We start from the raw sequence: 22,897 nt of genomic DNA, 5'->3' as shown, positions 1-22,897 counted from the left end.
AGCAGGACAAGCCGTGCCAGGGCCGGGTCTGGGGGCTGCCGGGCTGCCCTGGCTGCTCGCAGGGGCCGGGGCGTCCTTGGGGGCCGGCCGGGCCTCTGGGGGAGAAGGGGAGCGTCCCGCAGCCCGATCCCTGCGGAGCGGCCGGCGGCGGCGGCTCAGGGGCCGGCGTTGCTTCCCGCAGCAGACAGACGAAGCGGCACAGACAGACAGCCAGCAGCTACACTCCTCAGACAACACAGACAAGCAGCAGCCCAAGAGGTTACACGTCTCCAACATCCCCTTTCGGTTCCGGGACCCGGACCTGCGGCAAATGTTCGGGGTGAGTGTGGCCCCGCGGCGGCCCCTGGGTCTGCATCCGGCTCGGCCGTCCCGCGAGGCCGCGGGGGCCCCGCCGCCGTCCTCCCCCCGCGGGCCGGGGCCCCCTCTGCCGCCGCCGCTGGGCAGCGCGGGCCACGTCCCGGCTTCGGCGGGGTTTCCGCCCGGGTTTGACGTCCGGGCTGCGGGGGCGCGCGTGGAGAGGGAGCGCGAGCGGAGCCGCTGCCCTTTCCCTTTTCCCCCCTTCCTGGCCTTCGTTAAGGTTTAGAGCGACGCAGGCTCGTTAGGTTGGCCGTCGCTCTCTGCAAAACCGGGGCGAGCGCGCCGGTGGAGGCGGGGGGCTCTGGCCTGCCCGGCGCGGGGGGCCGGCCAGCCCGGCGGGCGCTCACCCCTCTGCTCTCTCCGCTTGCAGCAATTCGGGAAGATCCTCGACGTGGAGATAATTTTCAACGAGCGGGGCTCCAAGGTGGGTGCTGCCCGAGGCCGGCGCCGTTCCAGCGAGCCCCGGGGAGGGGGCCGGGCTGCCCCGCCACACGCGCGTTTGTCCTGGGAAGGCCCCGGGGGCCCTGGGAGCTCGTCTTCCCCGCTCTCCCCTCCTCTCCTGCCCCCCGTGCTGCTGCTTCTCTCTCCCTCCGCCTCCGCGCAGGAGCGCCCGGCCCGGCCGCGGGACGGAGGCAGCCGCAGGGCCTGCACCGGCCCCGGCGTGCTGCACCGTGCCGTGCTGCACCGTGCTGCGCCACGCTGCACCGTGCTGTGCTGCACCATGCCGTGCCATGCTGCACCGTGCCATGCTGCACTGTGCCGCGCCGCGCTGCACCGTGCCATGCTGCACCGTGCCATGTCATGCTGCACCGTGCCATGCTGCACTGTGCCACGCTGCACCGTGCCGTGCTGCCGCCCCGCGCCGCCGGGTCCCCGCAGCCCGAGCGTGCCGGGGAGGGCTCGCTCCGTCCCGCTCCCGCGCCCGCGCCGGGCGGCTCGCCTCCCTCTCCGCGTGGGTGTCTCTGTCGTGTCTGCCTGCTCTCTGTGCCCCTCTCCCCAGCCTCTTCCGCCAGCTGGCGGGGCCGCGCCGGGGCCCGGAGCCGGGACCCCTCGGAGGCGCCGCAGGCAGCCGGCCCCGGCGCTCCGTCTCCGCGCAGCGGCAGCCTCACCTCTTCTGCCAGCTCTCCTGATTCACCCCCTCTCTCTCTGTCCCCGCACCCTCTCTCTCTGTCCCTCTCTGTCTCTTTCTTTCTCCTTTTCTCCTCTGCTCACAGGGTTTTGGGTTTGTAACTTTTGAAACTAGCACAGATGCCGACCGGGCACGAGAGAAGCTGAATGGCACGATCGTAGAGGGCCGGAAGATTGAGGTGCTCAGATAAGTGTGCTAGTGCCCTGCCTGTGGCGCGGCGCGCATCCTCTGCGGGGCCGCAGGCGGAGCGGGGCTGGCCGGCCCGCGCGGGGCTCGCCCTCGCCCCCTGCCCGCCGTCTCCTCCGCTCCTCCGAGGCGTCGGGGACGGGGGCCCGGCCAGGGGCTGCGCTTCGGGGCGCGCCGTGCGTGCCGCGCGGCGAGCGGCAGGGAGCCTCCGAGCAGGGTGCAGGGTGCAGCGGGCCCGTCTGCGAGCAGGTGAGAGTCACCCTGCAGCTCAGCCACGGCCTGACCCCGGCCCTCTCCGGAGTCGGGATTAGGCCCGAGGAGGGGCCGGCAGAGCCGGGTGCATCTCCCCTGGGCAGCAGGGCAGGCGCCTCTGCGGCACGTTCGCCTGCGCAGGGAGACCTGGGGGCTCGCCGGCGCCCAGCTGCCCGTCCCGGAGGGAGGAGAGGGGCTCTGTCGGCGGCCCCCCGCACCAGCGCCCCTGCAGAGCCCTCACGCCCACCACCCGCCCTGTGAGCAGCTGCACTGCTTTCCAGCCCCCCAAGGTTTGGGGTTTGTTTGGTTTTGTTTTATTTTTTTATTTTTTAGCTTCCTAGATAAGCGCCAGCTCTGCCCATTAGTTGCGTAGCGCTGGGGCGCGGGGGGAGCAGGGCAGCGGCGAGCGGGACGCAGGCGTCCTGGCCGAGCGGAGCGCAGGGGAAGGGCGGCCCGGCAGGGCGCAGCGACAGCCCGTCGACGGGCTCTGCCGTCCCGGGAGCATCGTCCCCGGAGCCAGCAGGGCTCCGCCACAAAGACGTCGCGTCCGCAGCCCGGAGCGGATCCGGGCTTGGGAGCAGGAGGCAGCTGAGCCCGGCGTTAGCACTGCAGGACTCGGCCTGAGCGCGGCGCCGCGGTGGTCGGCTCTCCCCGCGCGGGGTATCGGTCAGCGGCGTGGCCGAGCCGGGGCCAGGGCAGAGGGACGGTGGGTCGGGGGCAGCGAGGCGGCGGGCAGGACTGCGTCGCCGCAGCGTAGCGGTGGGCAGAAAGTCGTCCCGCATCGCCCTGCGCTGCCTGCCTGCCCGGCTCTGGCGTTTGAAGCGGCGCCGACGTGCACCGAGCGGGTCCCTGGACCGCGACCTGGCCGGCTGCACGCAAGCACTGAGCTTTCCCGCCCCTCTGTCCTGCAGGTGAACAACGCCACAGCCCGGGTCATGACGAACAAGAAGGCTACGAACCCCTACACCAACGGTAAGGGCGAGCGGAGGCGAGGGAAGACCGAGCTGCTCGGGGCACAGGCACGGCCTGGGGGGCTGAGCATCCCTGGGCGCCTTGCTGCCGCTGGCTGCAGCTGAGCTTCCCGCACCCGTTGTCCCCGGGTCCTGGAGGAGAAACGAGAGTGGCCGCCCCCACCCAAATTCAGGAGGGCAGCTGCGCTGAGCACCCCTCGCTGTCCCCTGGGGAGAGGAGCCCGGAAGCGTCCCTCCCTCCAGGATGTGCTCTTTGTGCCCAGGAGCCCTGACCCGCTCCGTGCTGGAGCGGCGGGGCTCAGGGCTGCCGCGTGCCGGGCCCGGCGGCCTGGGTGCAACCTCACCCGCTCTCCTTCCCGCAGGCTGGAAGCTGAACCCGGTGGTGGGAGCCGTCTACGGCCCCGAGTTCTATGCAGGTACCGTCCCCTCGGCTCGGCCGCCCGCGCCGCGATGCCGGGCTCCGTGTCCGCCCCGGCGCTGCGCGGAGCAGCCCCAGCGCGCTGCGCCCTGCGCGCACGGCCCCCCGGCACGTCCCCGGGCAGCGCTGCGGCTGCCGGCTCGCGCAGGTGCCGGCAAAGCTGACGTTTGGCTGCCTCTCTCCTGCAGTAACGGGGTTCCCGTACCCGGCCACGGGGACGGCCGTGGCCTACCGAGGGGCCCACTTGCGGGGCCGAGGACGCGCCGTCTACAACACCTTCCGGGCCGCCCCGCCGCCGCCGCCCATCCCCACCTACGGCGCGTGAGTACCACGGGGCTGGCCGGGGCGCCGCGGAGCATCCCAGGCTGCTGCCCCGGCGCGGCACGGCGCGGCCGCGGTGGGGGCTCCGCGGGTGCTTGGCCGCCCGAACGAACGCCCGCCGGGCGCCGCGTGCCTCGGGGTGAGGAGTCACGCTTTGGACCAGTGTTGTCCCCCCCCCAGCGCCGCGCTTCCCCTCTGGGTGACCTGCAAGCCCAGAAGCGTGCACAGTCATGCCAGCCATGTCACTTGGGCACGTCTGCGTCGGCCCCCGCTCCTGACAGCGAGCGTGCCCCGGCGTCCCCCTGCGCCGTGCAGCTCCCCGCTGCGCGGAGCCGCCAGGCCGGCGTCCCCGGTTCCTGGCCCCCAGCGCACCGTCCTCTCCCTCTACGGCCACCTTGACCCACCCACTGCACTGGGAGAAGCAGCTCGGTCTCGGTCCCGCTCCATCCGTCCTCGCGAGCCGGGCTTCTCTGCGTGAAACCGAGCGGGGGGGAGTTGTCAAAGCCTCGGGCCAAGGGTCAGCCTGGAACGGGCGCAAGGTTTGAAAGCCAGACAGGTTACGAGCAAACCGGAGCGTACGCTGCAGCCGGCCTCCACGTAGCGACGGCGTTCCCACGTCTTTGCGAGGCCGACCGGCCGGCAGCGCTCGTGACTTGGGTTTCATGCAAAACAACTGCCCGCCATCACCTCCCCGCCATGCACCTGCCTTGGAGCGCTTGCAAACCGGAGACACCGGCCCGAGGGTTTGTGTGTCCCTGCGCGAGGCTGTAGGGCTGGGAAAACCGCGCTGGAGGTCCGCGACGGCCCCGGCTGTCCCCTGGGCGCAGATGCGCGTTTAGCCGTGTCCGAAAGCGGTGCCTCGCGCTCGGCCGCTGCTGCTGGGAGCGCGCGGCCTCAGGCGCGTCTCTGCCTCCTTCGCAGGGTCGTCTACCAGGACGGGTTCTACGGAGCCGAGATCTACGTAAGTGCCGCGCGCGCCGGGAAGCGCCGAAATCCCGCCTGGGGTGGGGGGCGGCGGGGCCGAGCCGCTGCTCGCGTGGCGGTTTGCATCTCTCTCTAGTTCGTCCGGCAAAGCGTACAGCTCGGTTGGGGGGGGCGCGGGAAACGGTGGTCGCGTGCGCAGGCCAGCCTCTCGCCGAAGCCAGGCCGGGCACGCGGCTCGCTCCCGAAGCGAGCGCGGCGGGACGGCGCCCGCGCCGCCCTGGATTTACGGCCCCGCGAGCGCCAGCGCGCTGCATTGCACCCGCGTTTAACCTCCCCATTTAAAACGCCGGCGGCGACGTTTCAGGCGGGCGGCTGAAGGATTTATCTAACGCGACACCTCGTTAAAGCGATGAGGGGGGTGACGGTCTCTCCTCTGGAAACCTGATTTTTTTTTAAGGTTAATGTTTGCAAAAGCCCCCGGGGAGCGGTAACGAGGCCGGTGGGCGGCTGCCGGCCCGGCCCGGCGCGGGGGTCCCGGGGGCAGCGCGCGGCGGCCCCGCAGCCGCCCCTCGCGGGGGGCCGGGGGGCCCTGGCTGACGGCCTCTCTCCCGCTGCTCCAGGGGGGCTACGCCGCCTACAGATACGCGCAGCCCGCGGCGGCGGCAGCGGCGTACAGCGACAGGTAAGGCGTCGCCCCCGGGGCCGCCCGGCCCCCTCCCCGTCCGGCGCGGCCCCGCGGCAAGACGCGCCCCCCCCCCCCAAATTCAATGCGTTTTGCTTTTGGGCTGCTGCGCTCGTCCCGCTCCACCGGCGCCCTGCGTTTGCAGGGACGGAGCCGCTCAGCACCCGTCCGGCTCCCCCCAGGGCTGGGGGGGGGTCGGGGCCCCCCGGCCGCGGGCCCCGGCGTCCCCGTGCCGGCGCGCTGACGCCCGCCGCTCTCTTTGCTCCTAGCTACGGCAGGGTGTACGCAGCCGCCGACCCCTACCACCACACCATCGGCCCCGCCGCCACGTACAGCATCGGCACCATGGTAAGAGCCGCGGCCGCCGGCGCGTCTTGGCTGCCCGCCCGGGGTGGTGGTGGTGGAGGGGGGACGGGGGGGCGGACGGCGGAGCGCTCGGGCAGCGGCGTCGCGGCGCCCCTCACCCCGGCCTCCGGCCGCCCCGTCGCGCGCGGCGGGACTCCTGCCCCCCGCCCCTCACCGCGGCGCCCGGCCCCGGGGCCCAGGAGCCCTTTGGCGCGGCCGGCCGGCGGCGCGCGGGGAGCGCGCGTGTGCGCCGCCTGCCCCCCGCCGCTCTTAGGTAGCTTCGCAGCCAGCATCAAAGATGAAAAATCCCACTTGTGGGCGGGATCTCAAAGAAGCCAACCGCTCTCTTTCTTCCTTTTTTTTTTTTTTTTCTCTTTTTCCTTTTTCCCTCCAGCCCTCCCCGCTCGCTCCCCCTCTGCCCCCGCGCGGCCCGCCCTTCCGGGGCCGGGCTCCGCCGGGGCATCCCGCGGGCACCCCCCACGCACGCTCCCACGGCCACGAAACCGTTTGGTGTCACTTTAAAAACAAAAAAAAAAAAAAAGGGAAGAAACGGGCTTTGCCTCTCTCTCGAATACTGATTGGCTTTTTTTTCATCTTTGATGTTGCAGGCTAGTCTATACCGAGGAGGGTACAGCCGCTTCACTCCCTACTAGCAAGACAGACCCAGCCCCTCACAATACTAACACTGACTGCTCACTAGAAACCAAACCAAACCAGACAGACTAAGCCAAGGCAGAGCCTCCCGACGCCGCGAGGGCCCTGCCCGGGCGGGCTCGGCGCTGCCCAGCCCCAGCAGCCCCCGCCGCTAGCTTTACCTCGGCCGCGCTCCTCCCGCCTCCATGGCTCTTTGCTCGCCCACCTCTACCCGAGCCGCCGGCCCGGCCGAACCGCGCGCGGGGTGCTGCGCCGCCGTGCCGCACCGGGCCCCGGCCCGCACCGCCGCCGCGCCTGCCCTCCCTAGCATCAACCAGCAGCAGCGCCGTGGGGGCGGCCCGGACCCCCTCCCTCTGCCCCGCCAGCCTTCCTCCTCCTCCTCCTCCTCCTCCCGGGGCCGGGGCTCGCGGGATGCTCTTCCACCCCTCCGCACCCAGCGGGGCCCTCGGCTCGGTGCCACGTCCCAGGCGGCTCCGAGCACCCGGCACGCGGGTGGCGTCGTGTCGGCGGTGGGGGGATAGATGCACGTGGAGTCCGGGCGCAGGCTTCGCCCCGCACGGCGGCACCCGCGGCCGCCCCGGCCCAGCAGCTCTCCCTCCCCTAGCAGAGGCAGGAGCTGGCGGGGGGTCAGACGCGCCCCTGCCCCCAAATCGCCCGGCCGCGGCGCGGGAAGGGCCCGGGCAGCCGGCGCGGGGACCAGCCAGCGGCTCGTTGCAAGGCGGGGGCCGGCCCGGAGCGGCGCGTCGGGCGCTGCACGTGGCTCCGGGGGGGCCGGGCCGGTGCCCCGCGTCCCTCGGCGGCTGCCGGCGCCCGCTGCCGGGCCGGCCCGGCCAGGCGGCCCCCGCACGTTGCTCCAGTGAAAGATCTGCCTTTCTGTTTCTGTTGTAGTGAAACCGCAGCCGTTTCCTTCTGGGACCAGGAAGGGCAAAAAACAAAACAAAAACAAAAAAAAAAAACAAAAAAAATCAAAAACAAAAAAATTAAAAGCAAAGCAGCAACAACAAAAAAAAAAAGAGGCAACAACCAAGTGAAAAGTCCCATACTGTCCACACACATGCACCGAGCGAGCGCGTCCCGGAGGAGAGCCACGGAGCGCACGGCGCGGCAGCGGGGCGGAGCGAGGCCCCTCTCGGAGCCGGTCCCCGCGCCGGGGCGGGCGGGCGGCGAGCCGGAGCGCCGGGGCAGGCCGGCCTCCGGACGGCACGCGGCCAGCCCGCGGCACCACGTCTTCCTCGCCGCCCGGCCGGAGCAGAGCACGGCCAGCGCCCGCCGGAGCGCCCGGCACGGCGCGCCGCCCCGGCTGCTGGCGGCCTGCGCCTCGGCCGGGTGGGAATCGCGCTTTTCCTTTCCAGAGCTCCGGTGCTTTCAGCGCTTGCCGGGCATCCGTGTGTCGAGTGTGCGAGGCCTCGGCTCCCCGAGCAGAGCTGGGGTGGCAGCGCAGCCGCTTTGCTGAGGCGCTGGGCGTTGCAGGGGGAAGAGCCCCTACGTTTTAAAGGGAATTTTTGTTAAGAGGAGCCTGCAACTCGCTTGCCTTCCCGTCCCCTCGCGTCCCCGTCCCCCCCTGACGGACGCCGCTGGCCGGGGCCGGCGCTGTGCCCACCGCGGGGTCTCGGCCGCCGCGGCACCGGGGACACCAGCGTCGCGCCGCCCGCCGCTCCCGGCCGCAGCCCCCCCACCCGACCGCCCCCCCCACCGGCTCTGCCATCTCAGCGAACCTCACTTTGTAGTCCGCGGCCGCCCCGGCAGCGAGCTCCTCCTTTTCTATTCCTGGTGTAGATAGCCCCGGCCCGGCCCGCCGCCCCGGCCCCTGTACAAAGCTCCTCCATCGCTGTACTGGCTTCTTCCTTACAGCAACCCCGCCGGCCCCGGCGCAGCCTGGCCCAGCCCCGTCTGTATGCTTCAAAGGTGTGACCATTCTAATAAACAGTATTATTATTATTATTATTATTATTATTATTACTACAAGGATTATTATTATTATTATTATTATTGAAATTATTAATAAAGATTTCTTTCTTCAACCAGGACGACTCAGGTTTTGACTGGGGCGCTGGCTGGTGCGGGAGCGCGGGCGGGGGTTACCTGCGGGGTCGGCCCACGGCCCCCCGCTGTCACCCGGGGCCGGAGCGTGTCCCGCGCTGGGCCGAGCCTGGCCTTTTTTTCAGACCCTCAGCTAACGTGTTTCGGAGCAATTCACCCACCGGAGAAGGAGCAGCATAAACGCTGTCACGTGAATTCTCCTGCCTGGGAGCCAGTGTTGCGTGTGGGCTCGGGGCCGGCGCGACCCTGCTGCGTCGCACGCTCCGCTACGGCCCTGCCTGCTAATTGCTTGCTCACTAGACGGTGATAAAATAATTGCTGCTATAAATTTTCTCTCCTTCTCTGCACCAGTGCTCTGGGGGGGGCGGGGATCGCGGGTGAACCCGCTGCGCGCAGTGCCGGGCTGCTCCTCGGGGCCGGGTGTGGGAGATTGCAGCTCGCCCTCCGCCCCCCCGCCCGCACACATACACACATGCACCTGTGCACTCATGCACGCACGCATACATGCATGCACCCGTGCAGGCATGCAGCCGTGCACGCACCCACGCAGGCAGGCACCCATGCAGACACACACCCGTGCACGCATGCACCCACGCAGGCACGCGCACCCGTGCACGCATGCACCCACGCAGGCACGCACCCGTGCACGCACGCACCCATGCACAGAGACGACACGGCCGTGGGGGCTGCACCATGCTCCCATTTAATGCCCGGCTCAGCTGGCGTTGCCAGCCGGCTCGGAGTAGACCAGCAGCAGGCGGCCCCAGTGCTCGGGCGCCACGGGCAGCCCGTCGCTCGGCACCGGCTCCACCAGGAGCTCGAGGCGGCAGGGCTGCCGGCCGGTGGGACGCGGCACCGCCAGGCCCACGGCGCGGTACAGGCAGCCGTGCGCCAGCCCCAGCAGCTGCGGCGGCCCCGGCCTCGGGCGGCCCCCGCGGCACCGCGCGCCCTCGCAGCGCACGCGGAAGCCGCGGGCCCGGCCGGGGGGGTAGGACCAGCGCAGCGTGAGGCTCAGGGAGAGCAGCTCGGCGTCGGGACCCTCCTGCCACCACAGCTGCGAGGCCGAGACGTGCAGCACCCGGGGCGGGGAGCCCACCAGGCTGGCGGCGTCCAGCACCTGTGGACGGGAGCACAGGCACGGTGGGGAGCCAGCCCGAACAGCCCCGGAGCGCCCAGCCGCGCCGCCGCAGGGCCCCGCTGCAGCGCCGGCAGCGTCCCTGCTGCCCCGGCCGGCTGCGCCTGCAGCGCCGTGCGCGCACCTGGACCTCGCCCAGGAGGCAGGCAAAGCGGGTGTCCTGCGGGCTGGCCTGGTGGCGGGACACCAGCAAGGAGAGGTCGCGCAGGCTGCAGTCCTGCAGGTCCAGCTCGTAGCACCTGCGCGCAGAGGGGCCGGGCTGGCAGGGTGCCGGCGGGCGGCGGGGACGGCCGCAGCCTGCCCGCGGTGCGCCCCGCGCCCCGGCCGCGCGCGGGGGCTCACCGGCCGGTCCAGCCGTGGGAGCGGCGGTCACAGCCGCGGAGCAGCTCGGCGAGGCCCGGCGGCGGTGCCGGCAGGAGCCGGGGCTCGTGCCGGGCATCGGGCTCTGCGGGAGGCAAGGTAGGAGGGTGGGGGCTGCCGGCGCGGCGGGTCCCCGAGGGCTGGGTGCTGAGCTGCAGGGAAACCGTGACCTCGTCGTGGTGCGGCGCCTCCAGCTTGTAGAGCAGGGTCAGGAAGAGCTTGGGGGGCGCCTGCACCCGGAAAGAGAAAAGGCTGGTGACCCCAATCCACCCAGAGAGACAGAGACACAGAGAGACAGAGAGGGGAGACAAAGAGAAGGCGCACGGCGTTAGGCTCGCAGGGCAGCGCGTGCCGCGGCGGTGCCCGCGGCGGGCTCGCCGCCCGGCCCGCCGCGCTGGCGCAGCCCCTGCCCGGCCGCAGACGGGGGCTCGGGCGCCCCACTCACCGGACGGCGGCGCGCTCCTCGCCGGCGGGGACGGTGCCCCGCACCATCAGGGAGCTGCCCCCGCGCCAGGCGTCCCGCAGGCAGCAGCCGGTGCTCAGCTCGCCCTCGCGCTCGGCGTAGAGCGGCTGGATCTCCTGAGCGCTCAGGTCGTACCAGGGCCCGGCCTCTTCCTCCTGCGGGACGGGGGGCAGCTGGGCCCGGGCGGGCAGCGGGCGCGCGGACCCCACTGCCCCCGGCCCGCCCTGCCCGCCCGGAGCCGAGCTGCGCTGCGCCCACCTGCCCCGCGGCGAAGCGGCCGGTGCCCATGCCCAGGCTGAAGGAGGTCCCGAAGGGCAGCGTGCAGATGCTGTGCGTGGGCAGGTACGCCGCCAGCAAGCCCCAAAACCTGCGGGAAAAGGCAGGTGTGGGAGCAGAGCCCCGGGCCGGGGGCACGGCCGCCCGGGCGAGGCGAGGGCAGAGCCGGGATCAGCTTACATCGCCCTTCCCGGCGCCCGGCCGCCGTCTCGCGGCAGCGCTGGCCCCGTGCCCGGCCGCCACCGCCGCCGCGGGCTGGCGACGCTCCAGCCCCGCTCGTGCCCGCCGAGCCCGGCGCCCTCCCCGCGCCGTCCCCGCGCTCACTTGTTCTCGTTCTGCAGGAAGTCCTGCTCCCCCAGGTGCTCGTAGACCCAGCCGGGGGCGAAGATGGCCGCGGAGAAGCCGTGCTTGCGGATGAGGCTGAGGGGCTGCGGGGACAAGCGGTGAGCAGCAGGAGCCGGCGTCGAGGCCGGTGCGGCCCCGCGGCACCAGGTCGAGGGCCCGGGCGCAGCACGGACGGGCCGCGGGAGCGAGCTGCGCCCGCCGCGGCAGGGATCCCGCGCCGGCCCGGCCCCGCGCGCGCACCTTGTCGGAGTCGAAGCCGCCGCCGAGCACGTCCCCGCGGCCGAAGACGTCGATGCCGAAGTAGACGTCGGTGAGGCGCTGGCCGGCCAGCCCGCGCGAGCGCTCCAGCTGCTCCTCCTTCCAGTTGTAGTTGACGAACAGCCCGTCGCAGGCGTCGAAGAAGACCCTGGGGACGAGGGCCGGGGCGGGAGGAGGCTGTCCCCCGCCGTCCCCGCCACCGCCCCGGCCGGGGGCTGGTTCGGCCCGCGGGCGGCTCGCCGCCCCTCACCTGTTCTGCTCGTTCAGCTCGTTCTGCCATCGCAGCTCGCCGCTCCGCACGACGCTGTCGTACCAGAGCACCAGCCCCCCCGGCACGGCCCCGTGCACCTCCGCCGTCAAGTGCCGCAGGAAGAGGGGCAGGTTCCTCGCTGCCGCCTCCTGCGGGGAGGGAGCGGCGGCCGGGTCGGCGCGGGGCCGGGAGGCAGCCCCGCGCTTCGCCGCCGCGGCAGGGGCCGTCCGGCCGCGGGAGCCCGCGCGCGCGGCCGGCCCCGGGGCGAGCGGGCGATGCCGGTGCTGCGCGGCAGGCCGGGGCGCTGCAGCCGGGCGCCGGCCGAGGTGAGGCCCGCGGGAGGCAGGAGGGCCGGGAGCGGGCGCTGCTCACGCTCAGCTTGCTCTCCAGGTTGACCAGCCAGCCGTCGAAGCGGTAGTGCCGGGCGACGCGGGCCAGCTGCTGGCTCACGGCGCGGTACGCCTCCGGCCCGCCGGCCAGGAACGCCTCGCACAGCTTCTCGCCCTCCGTCCACTCCGCGATGAACGTGCCTGGAGAGGCGCCGAGAGCCACGTCAGCCGCAGCCACCCCACGCCGGGCGCCCGTGCCCCGGCCCCCCCGCCTGCCCCGGCCCTCACCCAGCACGGGCACCCCGTTCCTGTGGGCCGCGTTGGTCCAGCACACGGGCGGGATGGTCACCGTGTGGTGGCTGAAGTAGACGAAGATGTCGATGTAGCGCCAGTGGTAGAAGACGTAGGGGTTGCGCGTGGCTGAGCCCTGGATGAACCTGCCGGCGGGGAGGGATGAGGGCTGGGCTGGCGGCCGGGCGCTGCGGCAAGGACAGATCCCAGGCCGTGGCGCTGGGCGACCCTATGTGCAGACCCCAGCTAGGGCTGGTCCCAGCAAGACCAGGGTGCTCTGGAGCCAAGAGCCAACTCCCTCCCTCCGTCCCCGCCTGGCTGAGGTCAATCCGGCAGGAAAAGATGAATCAAGCAGAGGAAAAACAGGTTTGGAGTTTGCACCGCGCTTGAAGACTGGGGAAAACACTCATCGGGGCAGATGTTGTCCACAACAGCCGCGGAGCCGGGGGTCCGGGGAGCGAGCAGGTGCCGCACCGGCGCGAGCGGCTCTGCGGGCAGCACCCCCAGGTCCCCCCGGCACCTGCCCCGTCGGCTGGCGTCGGCACGGCGCTCACCTGTCCTCCAGGTACCCGCCCCTCATGTCGTGGCACACCAGCGTCCGGGGCCTCTTGGCGTGCAGCGGCGGCTGGCGCTTCGCCAGCGGCGTGGCGGCCACATTGAAGTCGTCGTTGCTGGTGGGCTGCCAGGCCAGCAGCTCCTCCAGACCCGACAGGAAGAAGCTGACCGGCTCCGTCGTGCTGGTGTCGAACTGCCTTGCTGCAGGCGGGCGGGCGAGAAGCCGGGGCCGCGGTCAGGGGGCAGCGGGAGCGTTCGCCCACCCGCCGGGCCGCGGCCGTGCCTCACCTGGCAGGGGCTGGGGGCTGTAGCTGACGGCTTCGTGCAGCACGGTGGTTCCTTGGGCCTCTGCTGCGGGCCGGGAGCTGCCGCCAGAGGGGAGCCATGAGGCCTCGGGGACGGGCACGGTGGCGCCAGGGTCCCGCGCTGCGGGAGCGGCCGCCCGCCCGCCCGCCCGCCCCCACTCCACCCGGCCGCCGGAGCAGCACCGCGGCCAGCGCCCGCGCCGCGGCCCTCACCGGGGCATCGGGGCACCGGGCACCGCGCGGCCGGAGCCCCGCGCCCGCCGCCCGCCCGGCCCCGCCGCCCACCTCCGCCGCCGCCGCCGCCCGCCGCGCTCCGCCGCCGCCTCCTCCGCCGCCTCCGCTGCCGCCGCCCCGGCCCCGGGCCCGGCTCTCTTGCCGCGCCGGCCGCCCCCGTCCTGCTCCGCGTCCATGTCGCCGCCGCCGCCGCCGCCTCCCGTCACTCGCGGCGCCGCGCCGCGGCCAAACCCGCCCCGGGGCGGTGGCACCGCGGTTCGCTCCGCCCGGCCCGGCCCCCGCGGCCCGCCCAGCGCCGGGAGCTCGGCGGGGCCCTCGGCGGGGCGCGCGGGGCCACCCCACCGTGCACGGACCCAGCCCGCCGTGCCCAGCTCCATCCCGCCGTGCACAGCTCCATCCCGGGGTGCACGGACCCAGCCCGGGGTGCACAGCTCCATTCCACTGTGCACAGCTCCATCCCGGGGTGCACGAACCCAGCCCGGGGTGCACAGCTCCAACTCGCCGTGCACAGCTCCATCCCGCCATGCACAGCTCCATCCCGGGGTGCACGAACCCATCCTGCCGTGCACAGCTCCATCCCGGGGTGCACGGACCCAGCCCGGGATGCACAGCTCCATCCCACTGTGCACGGACCCAGCCCGGGGTGCACAGCTCCAACTCGCCGTGCACAGCTCCATCCCGGGGTGCACGGACCCAGCCCAGGGTGCACAGCTCCATCCCGGGGTGCACGGACCCAGCCCGGGGTGCATGGACCCATCCCAGTGTGCACAGCTCCATCCCGGGGTGCACGGACCCAGCCCAGGGTGCACAGACCCATCCTGCCGTGCACGGAGCCACCGCGTGGTGCATGGACCCAGCCCGGGGTGCACAACTCCATCCTGAGGTGCATGGCCCCATCCTGGGCTGCACAGACCCATCCTGGGGTGCATGGTTGGCCCCCTCCTGGGGCGCACAGCCCCATCCTGGGGGTGCACGGCCCCATCCCAGGGTGCTCCATGCAGGGCAGGGGCAGGGGAGGGAGGTGGCTCCTGAGCCTGTCCCTGGGTAGGAGATGGCTCCTCTCTCCTCTGTGGTCCCCTGCAGTGCAGGGCGGCCTGGGGTTTGGCCTGCAGCACCAGGTGCCACTGGCCCTCCCGGCTCCTCGCTGAATCCTTCCGGGCAGTGCTGGGCTGGGGCGGGTCGGAGAGGCTCCAGGCTCTGTGATGGGGCTGGGACAGTGATCCCAGCACCGTCCCGCTCCAGCTGGGAGAGCTGGGTTGCCCAGGCTGCGGGTCAGCATGCACCGTCCTGAGCACCTGACTGCTTTGACATGCCCATGCTGAGAGGGGCTGCACGTTTCAGCTCCCCGGGTGCAGGGCAGCACCCGCCTGGCATTGCCGCGGTGTTTGCACCCCTGCAGGAGACATACGTGCTGTGGCCTCTACCTGCCTGGCGCTGGAGCTGGCAGAGAGCAGAAGGCTGCTGCCTCCTCCCGAGTGCCCATGTCCATCCCCTCTGGCCCATCCTGCATGGGCACGCAATGGCCAGCCCCTTTGGGACCACAGCATCAGGGCCTGAGGGCACCAGCAGGCCCTAATAGCCCTGAGCAGCCTCACCTGGGGCTCCCACCCACCCCCTGACCACAGGCCCACGGCTGTATTTAAGCCCAGCCCAGGGCCATCACTCCTTTCTTAAGCTTTGTTGTAGGTGCACTGGTCTCCAGCTCGGCCTAGCTGTGCCTGGCCAGGGACCCTGTTGATCCAGACCTGGACTGCAACCTGTAGACTGACTTCCTGGCTTGGTCTCAGACCTGTGTCACCACCATGAACTTGCCTGACGATCTGGTTAAACCTAGCTGCTGTCCCTGGGTCTGCCCTGCTTACCTTGCTTGGGGACTGTGGGACAGGCCCTAGCTGGTGAAGCCTTTGCTCTGCTGGCTGGGTTATGCTCCACTCTCATGTCCCTGTCCATCAGGGAGCAGCTGGCCTTGAGGCTCCCTGACAGCCAGTGTGCTGCTTGGGTCTCCTGGCAGGGAATGCTCCTGCTGGGCTGCAGCCTGGGGTCTCTGGGGACAGTGGCCCCTTTCTACCACCAGAAAGGGTGGTAGAAAAGCCAGGCTGTGCTCAGTCTGTTTTTCATGTGGCCCCTCAGGGGAGGACCTGCACCCTGGGAGCTGTGAACCTGCCTGAGCTGCTTGGAGGACGCGTGCATGAAGCAGGAGGATACACCAAAAGCATGAGTAAGACTCCAAACTGTGGGCTGTTTAATGTCATCACAAGCTGTACAGCGAGCAGAGGGAGGGCAGCACGCTGCCTCAGGCCCTGCTCTGCTATTGCATATACAAAAATAAAAAGCCTGGCCAGCAGAAAATCTAACCAAAGAGGGAGAGGCTGAAGCTGAAGGTCCCTGCACCCAGGGCTGCCAGCCAGGATCTAGCCCCCTCCTCAGTGCGTGTCAGCACAGAACAGAGGCTGCCACAGGGGGAATGGGGTGGGCATTTAGAAAGGGGAACTGCTGCCAGTGGGGGAGGAAATTGCACTTACAAGGATGTCAGCCCAAGGGGTGACCCCAGTGCTGTGGGGCAGTATCCTAGTCCTTGTGACCCAGGTCTGAGGAAGAAAAGAAAATGGGGGCCCTTAGTGGCTCTGCTGTTGCTGCTCCCCTCCTTCTATCCTGCTGGGTGCTGAGCACCCTCCATCCTTTTCCAGGAGAAGCCTGTAGTGCATGTCATGGGGAGAGCTGCTGAGTAGGGGGGCGAAGGAACGCAGTGCAGGTGTCTGCACTGCTTCATACCACAGCCATCAGCAGTCAAAATGGTGCAGCTGCTGCCAGCTCTCAGCCAGTGCTCTGCACATCTACACCCCAGCAAACCAGCTGTGAACCAAGTGCAGGTGGGAACATGTTCCCTGCCTGCCCCAGCTGAGCAGGTGCTTCCCAGGTCACAAATGCAGCAGAGGCTGGAAGCAGCTCCATTGCCTCCAGGTGCATCCAATTGGCCTGTTGAGGAACTGGTGGAGCTGGACAGGGCTGGTATTCACATGTTCATGTATCTGCTGGGGGTGGTGGCACATAAAAGGGCTAAGTTTAATGGAGGGTGGCATGCCTGGGGCAAGAGTAGTAGCAGGGGCTCCTCGGACACTTGCCCTGAGGGAGGAGGAGCAGGGTTTGAGCACGCACTCAGGGGTCCCCACTGTACTTGATGAGGTGGCCGCTGAAGGTGACATAGGTGTCATACTCATCGCTGAAAACAGCATTCTCGCGCTCACCCTTGTAGAGACGCACCCAGACCTCATCCTTCTCCTGCAGCTCCAGCATGATGCTCTGGCTCTGCATGATGCTGCGGTCGCTCACCTGGGCATAGAGGATCACCACCTCTGCCTCGTTGCGCATGATGTGCAGGTAAGTCTCCTTCTGGTTCCAGGTGTGCACGTTGAGGCTGAAGTAGTAGATCCCAGGGACGTAGCAGTAGAATTTGCCCGTGAACATGTTGAAGTGGTCGTAGAGGTTGACAAACTCCGTGTCAAAGATCAGTGTTTGGTAGTAGTCGTTGCTGTGCAGGGGTTTCTTGCGGCCCACCGAGAAGGCCGCGTAGTGGCTCTTGCAGCGCTCCCCCGGGGCGCCCACACTGCCCTTCTGCCCCTTGGGCCCTGTGTGGCCCCTGCTGCCGGCCACCCCTGTCTTGCCGAACTTGCCCTGCATGCCTCGCTCGCCTCGGTCTCCCTTCTCACCTGGGCAAAGCAGGAGGGGCAGTTCTGTGGTCAGAGGGGGGCACCACCTCCACTCCTGGTGCTCTGGAAGCTGTCAGCATGCTGAGACAGCCCCTTCAGCTGGCAAAAGGGGATGGAGACAGAGCAGGGACCTCCACGTCCCCCAGGCCTGCTGCTCTGACCAGCTCCGGCTCTGCCTGCCCACAGCCCACCCGCTGTCCCTGCCCAGCTCCCTGCTCCCCTCAACTGCTGGAGAACCTGGGCTCTGTGTTCCCCTACCAAAGCTGCTGCCCAGATGAGCAGTGTGAGCAGCTCATGTCTCAAGTCTTTTGCCTCCCCCCTGCTCTGTACAGGGCTGCAGGCACCAGCCCCAGCTCCTCACCTCCGCTCCAGCTGCTTGGGGAGGCAGGTTTGTGCCAACTGGCACCCAGATACCCGAGACCAGCACAGAGAGCCCAGCTCTGCTGTGATCCCAGGGAGATGCTGGCAGGCCACGTGGGCTGTTCCTGCCCTGCAGCGTGGGGTGCCCGGCTGTGGGCTTGGCCAGGGCAGCCCAGGACCAGCCTGTGGCAGTAGGTGCTGTGCCATGCCCAGGCAGCCCTCACCTTTCAGGATGGTCATGTTGATCTGAGGCAGGGGCTGGCGCGGGGGATAGGAGTAGCGCTGGTCAGGTGGCTCACAGCAGCGGACGCAGCGGGGCCGTGGGGGCAGCCCCTCCTGGGTGCTGCTGTCCTGCTCCCACCTGGCCCTGTGGGAGGGCAGAAAACAAAGTGCATTGGGGAGCTGCGGGTAGGGGCTGGGGGCCTCGGCAGGCATCACGACTGCCCTGTCCCCCACAATGAACCGCCCCAGCGTCCCTCACCTGGCAGCATGATGCTGGGAAGGTGCCTCCTCGGGGTCCGTCAGCAAGTGTGGGCTGGGCTGGCTCCCTGCAGCGGATGGCAGCAACAGGCAGCAGAGCAGCAGGACATCGGCCACCCCAAGCCCCTCCATGCTGCAGCAGCGCCCTGCAAGACACCGGGGATGGCTGAGATGGGACAGCAAGGCCCAGCAGAGCCCAGGGAGGTGGGCAGGGTGCAGGCGGGGATCAGGGCTGCAGCAGTGGGATGGGACCTCATGGGGACATGTCCTGCCAGCCAGCCGGGCTGGGATGGGGATGTGCTGGAGGGAAGGGGCAGCAAGGGAGTGTGTGGATGGGGGACAGCCTGGCTGGGGGCCACTCCCCACAGCAGTGAGCAGCTGCGAGAAAGGTTGACTCTAGGCCTATGCTCAGCAGTGTCCTGAGCACCCAGCTGCCCTGCAAAGGGACAAGGCATGTGGCTTCCCCCTAGTGCTGCATCCTGTCTCCAGCAGCTGCAAAAATGTCCTGCTGTGTCCTGTGACGTCCCCAACACAGGGCCTAGTTGTACCAGGTAGGGCACAGCTGTGCTTTCAGCCCAGGTGTTGCCCATTGTGCTGGGAGGTCACTGCAAGGAGGAGGGCACCAAGCTTGTACAGTGCTCCTGGCTGCCAGAGCTGCCTTCAAACTGCCTTCCTGCCCGGGACCTGCCCCTCACAGGGGTCCCCAGCCCTGCCCTTGGGTGCAGGGTCTGCGCTCAAGCTCGTGCCAGCCTGATGGGTGCACCCCTCCTCCTGCCCTGGCCCCAGGGACCATCCCTGAGTGTGCAGGCAGCTTGCAGGTGCACACACCTGTGAAAGGGGCTGCCCCTGCCCCAGGCAACAGCCAGCCCTCAGCCCGTACCCATGTCTGGGCCCATCACCCGAGGGTTTGCAAGAAAACGAGAGCTGCTTCTCCAGAGGCATGAATGCCTCCTGGCATCCACAGCCCAGCTGGGAGCCAGTCACCACTGGGAGAAACCACCTTGGCACCAAGAACCTGCATCCTGCATGGGGCCAAAGCTAATATTTGCAATAGCTGGTGGCACCATGGTCTAAACCAGGCAGCTGCCCTTCCTTGCTTTATCACACTCATTTTTCTTTAGCTTGAGGCCATGTCTAGACACAGGGCCAAGCATTCAACACCTCACCCTGAGGCCCTGGAGGGGCCAGGCCAGTCCTGGGGCCAAGCAAGGGCATGGTGCTTCCCAGCTGCTCAGCATCCCATGGCAGCAGGGTCTGAGGTGGTGCTGAGGTGGTGCAGGGCTCCTGGTAGAGCACGAGGCCTGTGGGCACAGGGAGCTGCTGGGGCATTGCAAATCCTGTGGGCAAGTCCAGAGAGCCCAGTACAGCCCAGAAAGCCACAATGGGGCCTGTGTGCAAGGCGCTCATCTCCATCAGATGCATCCCCAAAAGGGAATGGCCTTTGTCTGACTCCCCTCTCCCAGAGGACCTCCCTCCCTGTAGCCTGGCAGCGCACCAGGGGATGCAGGCTCTGAGGGACCCAGCAAGCTGCCCAGATCTGCAAGGAGCCAGGAATGTGTGCCTCAAAGAGCCCCTTGCACTACAGCCTCGTGTCCTGAGAGTGGAAGGGGCTGCTGCCCCAGTGGGGAGGAGAAAGGAGCCAAGCCAGCAAGGGGACAAGCATGCTATGGGGTCAGCACCTCCTGACCCAACCAGTGGGGACAGGTGGGGGGACAGCTCTCTGGAGTTTGGGGCAGAATCCAGCTGCTTTGGTGAACGCCTGCTCTGCATGCAGCAGGGATTCCCGGCAAGTGGCTCCTCCGGGGCAGGAACAGCCTCACATCAGGCTGTCTGCGTTGTCCCCGGTGTGTCAGGGCTGGTGGGGTCCCAGACCCAGGGCAGCGCCTGCTCCTGGCAATCGTGGGTGCAGAGGGTGTTTGAGGCCAGGATGCCTGGCTTATGAGTCATGTTAACTGCAGCTGGGAAGGGGAGGAGGGATGGAGAAAAGGCTCCAAAGGACTTTCCCTTAGCTTCGTACCCTTAGCAAAGGGCTGTCCCCTCACGTGTTTCTCCATGTGCCCACCTGCCCCAGGGGAGGCCTGGAGAGGGGCTGACTCCTGCAAGGCCCTGGGCAGCCTGTCCTGCCCCATGCGCCGGGCCCAGCGTCTCAGCCTGTGCCCGGCAGGCACTGCCCGGTACCGGCAGAGGCAGGGCTGTCGGCACCACGTGGGAGCCTGGCGCCACAGCCTCCCTCCCTGTGCTGTGAGTAGATATAATTTGGGGGAGCATCGGTCCTGGCTCTCTTAACCTTGCCTGGCCTCCAGCTGTGCCAGCCGTGTGCTAACGAGCGTGGCATGCAGCCTGTTCAGCGGAGTGCTCGTGCTGTCTGTCGGGAAGCCCGTGGCTTTCCCTCTGCGCTGGGACCGCAGCTCTGAGGTTTCCTGTCAAGCCTGGCGTTCTCCCGGGACCTGCGGCAGCCTCAGCCCTTGGGAAAATGCAGCTTTGCATTTTTTGCTCAACAGGGCTAAGAAATCCTCAACCAGGAAATTCCCACTGAGAAAACACAGCTCATTTCCCAGACTGTTGCAGTGCTCCAAATGGAGGCAAAGGCACCATGCGCACACGGTGCTACCAGCGCAGCACAGGAGAGCTGGCGCACGTGGTGCACTTGCGGGCAGTGTGCAGGGCTCGGCGATTCCCCTAAGCCCGTCTCCTTCTGCACCCTGCAGACATACTGGGTGGGAGGTGCACCTATATGCACAGGCATATACAGTCTTGCTGAAGGGACTGTTTTTTCCTGTCAGGGTTGGATGCTTTCCAGGAGCGGTTTGGAGATTTAAATTCAGCAGCTGCTAAAGCCTCGGGACTGCAAGTCAAAACATCCTGAAATACGTTCCAGGCGGTGTTAAAGACTGGGAGGAAACAAGGGCAAACCCTAGGGAGAGGGACGAGGGGGTCACAGGGTGGTGTGGAGGCAGCAGGAACCTGCGTGCCCTTCTCACCCTCCCTGCTCACCAATCATGGGGATACAGCAGCTGAAGCAAGGATGTTTCTGGTGTCCAGGGATGTGCTAGTGGGACTGGCTCTCCCCACCCCTTTGCCGCAGCAGCCTGCAAGTTTGTGGAGCTGCTCATGCTCTCAGAGCAGCCTAGACCTGGTGGGCAGCAGGGTGGGAGTTGTGTGGGGGTGGTTGCACTCAAGGGCTAAAGAGGGGATCACAGCTCTTAAGCCAGCCCTCCAGCTCCTGTGGCACCCAGAAGAAGCAGCGAGTTGTTCTGGAGACCCTGGCAGTCATCTTGTGCCTTGTGGACATGCTCAGAGGTGGCCCAGCCCCACATTTCATGCGCTTGGCGGGTGCTGGCATTTTGGACACATGGCTCGGGCAGGGCTGGGGGAGCCGTGGTGGCTCTGTACGGTGTTGAGCTTGCTCTGCTGGCTCTATGTTAATCCTCTCCCAGGGTTTGTCCTCCCAAAGCTGCTGCTGGTTGGGCACTACCCCTCCAAGGACGCATGAGGCTCAGCCCCATGATGAAGCCTCCTTTGCAGGCAGGGCAGGGTCTTTACCCAGCTAACTGGTGTGGGAGGCCAGTCCCCCTTGCTGGGCATGCCCCAGCTCACCCACGCACCCGGCAAGGCTGCGTGTGCCTCCTGGGTGAATCCGAACAGAGTCCAGACAGACTCTGGAGCACCCGTTGCTGACAGCATGCACGGATGTGTACACAAGGTGCAGCTCCATGGCGCTCGGGCCTGCAGGGCAAATGCCCCAGGGTCCCACCTGCCCCCCACCTACCTCTGGGGCAGGGCTGCTCTCTCCTCTCGCTGCCTTTCCTTCTCTAGGGCATCTCCCTGGCGCCGTGCTGCCAGCCACTCCAGAAACAGGCGCTGAGCCTGGCCTGTTCCCTGCCTCTCTGACAGCTTCTTCTCCTCCTTTGGCCCGGGCGGAAATGCACTTTCTAGAAAGTAAAGGAGGAGAGGGAAGAAGCAGGACAAACACAGCAAGCCGCCCTCCCCCTGCCAGATGTGAGCCCAGCGGAGCGCGGTCGGTCGGCATTAACCATGTGTGCACCCAGCGCCTGCCAGCTCCAGGCCTGCAGCCGCGGCTGTTACTGGCCTGAGGTCAGGGAAGGCGGGTTTCGTGTGCTAGAAAGTGGCTCCAGATGTTGGAGATGGGCGCCAAGGGGAGGATCCCTGGAGGCTGCAGCCTACGAGCAGCTCTGCTCCAGGGTAGGGGCCTGCCCCATGCCAGGGGAGCCACCTGAGCCTGACGCCCCCCGCCTGGGCTGGTACTTTCGCAGATGCCCGTGCAGCTGGTGCCTGCCGGCCGTGGAAATGAATCCAGTGCTGCAGCGCTGGGGCAGGATCTGTCCCAGCTCCCTCCAGCTCATCCCAAGGTGACGCCGCTCAAAGCAGGGCCCTGGGCATGGTGTGGGACAACCTGCGGTGGTACCGCAGCCCCTCTGCACAGAGCAAGGCTTGCCTGGGCCAGAGCAGGCTCCTCTGCCGCAGTCCCTCTCACCTGGCTCCGACCCCCTGGCCCCGGAGCAGGGTCCCTCGCTGTCCCCCTACCTGGTTCTGCTCCGTGCTGCGTCCCGGCTGCAGCCCAGGATCGCTGCGAGCGGCGGGAACGCGGGCTCGGAGGCGCCGCGCTCCCGCCCGGCTAATTCCTCAGCCCCCGGCGGGCGCCTAGGCAAGCGGCTGGGTGGGGGAGCAGAGGCGGCGGGAGGAGCCGGCCCGACACGCGGCGTCTTGCCCACCTGGGCGCTGGAGACGCGCGAGGCAGCCGGGGCGGGCTGCGCCCACGGCCGCGGCCTTGGCGCTGGCTGCGGCGCACGGGACCCAGCGGGAAGGAGCCGGGAACGTCGCCTCCTACGAGCAGGCGCAAGCCCGTGCGCGCCTCGGCGCCCTGCAGCGGGGCTCGGGAGGGCGCTTGAGCCCCCCGCGAGGCGCCGGCGCCTCAGCAGACACCCTGCCAGCGGGTGCGAACGGCTCCGCGGAGCCTGGGCCTCCTCCGAGGCCGTCCGCCGAGCGTGGCTGAGCCCCTCGGGCACCGCGCGCCCCCCTGGCCGGCCTCCCCCAGCCCCTTGGACAACTAACTGGCTTCGTGCGCGAAACGGGCCCGCAGCCCCCCGGCGCTGGGCCAGCCGGGCGCCTCGGGGGGGCTCTGGCGGCACTCGAAGCGGGCCCAGCGGCGCGGGAGCAGCTCCCTGGGGTCGCAGGGACCCGCTCGGGGTGCAGCACCAGCGCGGGCAGGAGCCGCCACCAGGCCCAGGCGGGGAGGCGGTAGCAGCGCG

General features: G+C 68.9%; 3 protein-coding genes across 26 annotated transcripts in view; 1 reads left to right on the top strand and 2 right to left on the bottom strand.

Moving 5' to 3' along the window:
- Positions 1–8,260, top strand: part of RBFOX3 (RNA binding fox-1 homolog 3) — a 148,018-nt gene extending 139,758 nt beyond the window's left edge. For 16 of the 22 annotated variants that reach the window (XM_068913126.1, XM_068913124.1, XM_068913120.1 and 13 more), the window contains 10 exons: positions 182–319; positions 728–781; positions 1,572–1,664; positions 2,836–2,896; positions 3,258–3,311; positions 3,502–3,634; positions 4,556–4,595; positions 5,179–5,240; positions 5,510–5,588; positions 6,194–6,942. In XM_068913126.1, coding sequence (XP_068769227.1) covers positions 182–319; positions 728–781; positions 1,572–1,664; positions 2,836–2,896; positions 3,258–3,311; positions 3,502–3,634; positions 4,556–4,595; positions 5,179–5,240; positions 5,510–5,588; positions 6,194–6,238 — 759 coding nt within the window. In that variant the 3' untranslated portion in view covers positions 6,239–6,942. Of the gene's footprint in view, positions 1–181; positions 320–727; positions 782–1,571; positions 1,665–2,835; positions 2,897–3,257; positions 3,312–3,501; positions 3,635–4,555; positions 4,596–5,178; positions 5,241–5,509; positions 5,589–6,193; positions 6,943–7,127 lie in introns of those variants that run through there. The other 6 variants (XM_068913136.1, XM_068913135.1, XM_068913134.1 and 3 more) reach the window with 2 other exon arrangements.
- A 621-nt stretch (positions 8,261–8,881) lies between these two features.
- Positions 8,882–13,757, bottom strand: ENGASE (endo-beta-N-acetylglucosaminidase). Its single transcript, XM_068914177.1, has 13 exons — positions 13,132–13,757; positions 12,830–12,906; positions 12,541–12,742; positions 11,984–12,132; positions 11,739–11,896; positions 11,367–11,515; positions 11,099–11,264; positions 10,838–10,941; positions 10,496–10,604; positions 10,220–10,392; positions 9,757–10,026; positions 9,539–9,653; positions 8,882–9,396 (listed from the first exon to the last, which is right to left on the bottom strand). The coding sequence occupies exons 1-13, from the start codon at positions 13,755–13,757 to the stop codon at positions 8,995–8,997; spliced, it is 2,700 nt and encodes an 899-aa protein (XP_068770278.1). The 3' UTR covers positions 8,882–8,994.
- A 1,537-nt stretch (positions 13,758–15,294) lies between these two features.
- On the bottom strand, positions 15,295–22,877 carry C1QTNF1 (C1q and TNF related 1). 3 transcript variants are annotated; one of them, XM_068913141.1, is made up of 5 exons: positions 22,701–22,877; positions 21,397–21,559; positions 17,629–17,773; positions 17,372–17,514; positions 15,295–16,787 (listed from the first exon to the last, which is right to left on the bottom strand). In XM_068913141.1, exons 3-5 carry the CDS (start codon positions 17,757–17,759, stop codon positions 16,237–16,239), a joined length of 825 nt encoding a protein of 274 aa, XP_068769242.1. In that variant the 5' UTR covers positions 17,760–17,773; positions 21,397–21,559; positions 22,701–22,877; the 3' UTR covers positions 15,295–16,236. The 3 variants fall into 3 exon arrangements, with proteins under 3 accessions (XP_068769242.1, XP_068769241.1, XP_009682829.2); XM_068913140.1 differs by having other exon boundaries at positions 22,173–22,836; XM_009684534.2 differs by lacking the exon at positions 22,701–22,877 and having other exon boundaries at positions 21,397–21,734.
- Positions 22,878–22,897: the final 20 nt, after the last annotated feature.

This window comes from Struthio camelus, chromosome 19 (assembly GCF_040807025.1).
Source record: "Struthio camelus isolate bStrCam1 chromosome 19, bStrCam1.hap1, whole genome shotgun sequence".
Taxonomy (NCBI): Eukaryota; Metazoa; Chordata; class Aves; order Struthioniformes; family Struthionidae; genus Struthio; species Struthio camelus.
The sequence above is the reverse complement of the archived record's forward strand: the minus strand, read 5'-3'. Positions and strand labels throughout refer to the sequence as shown.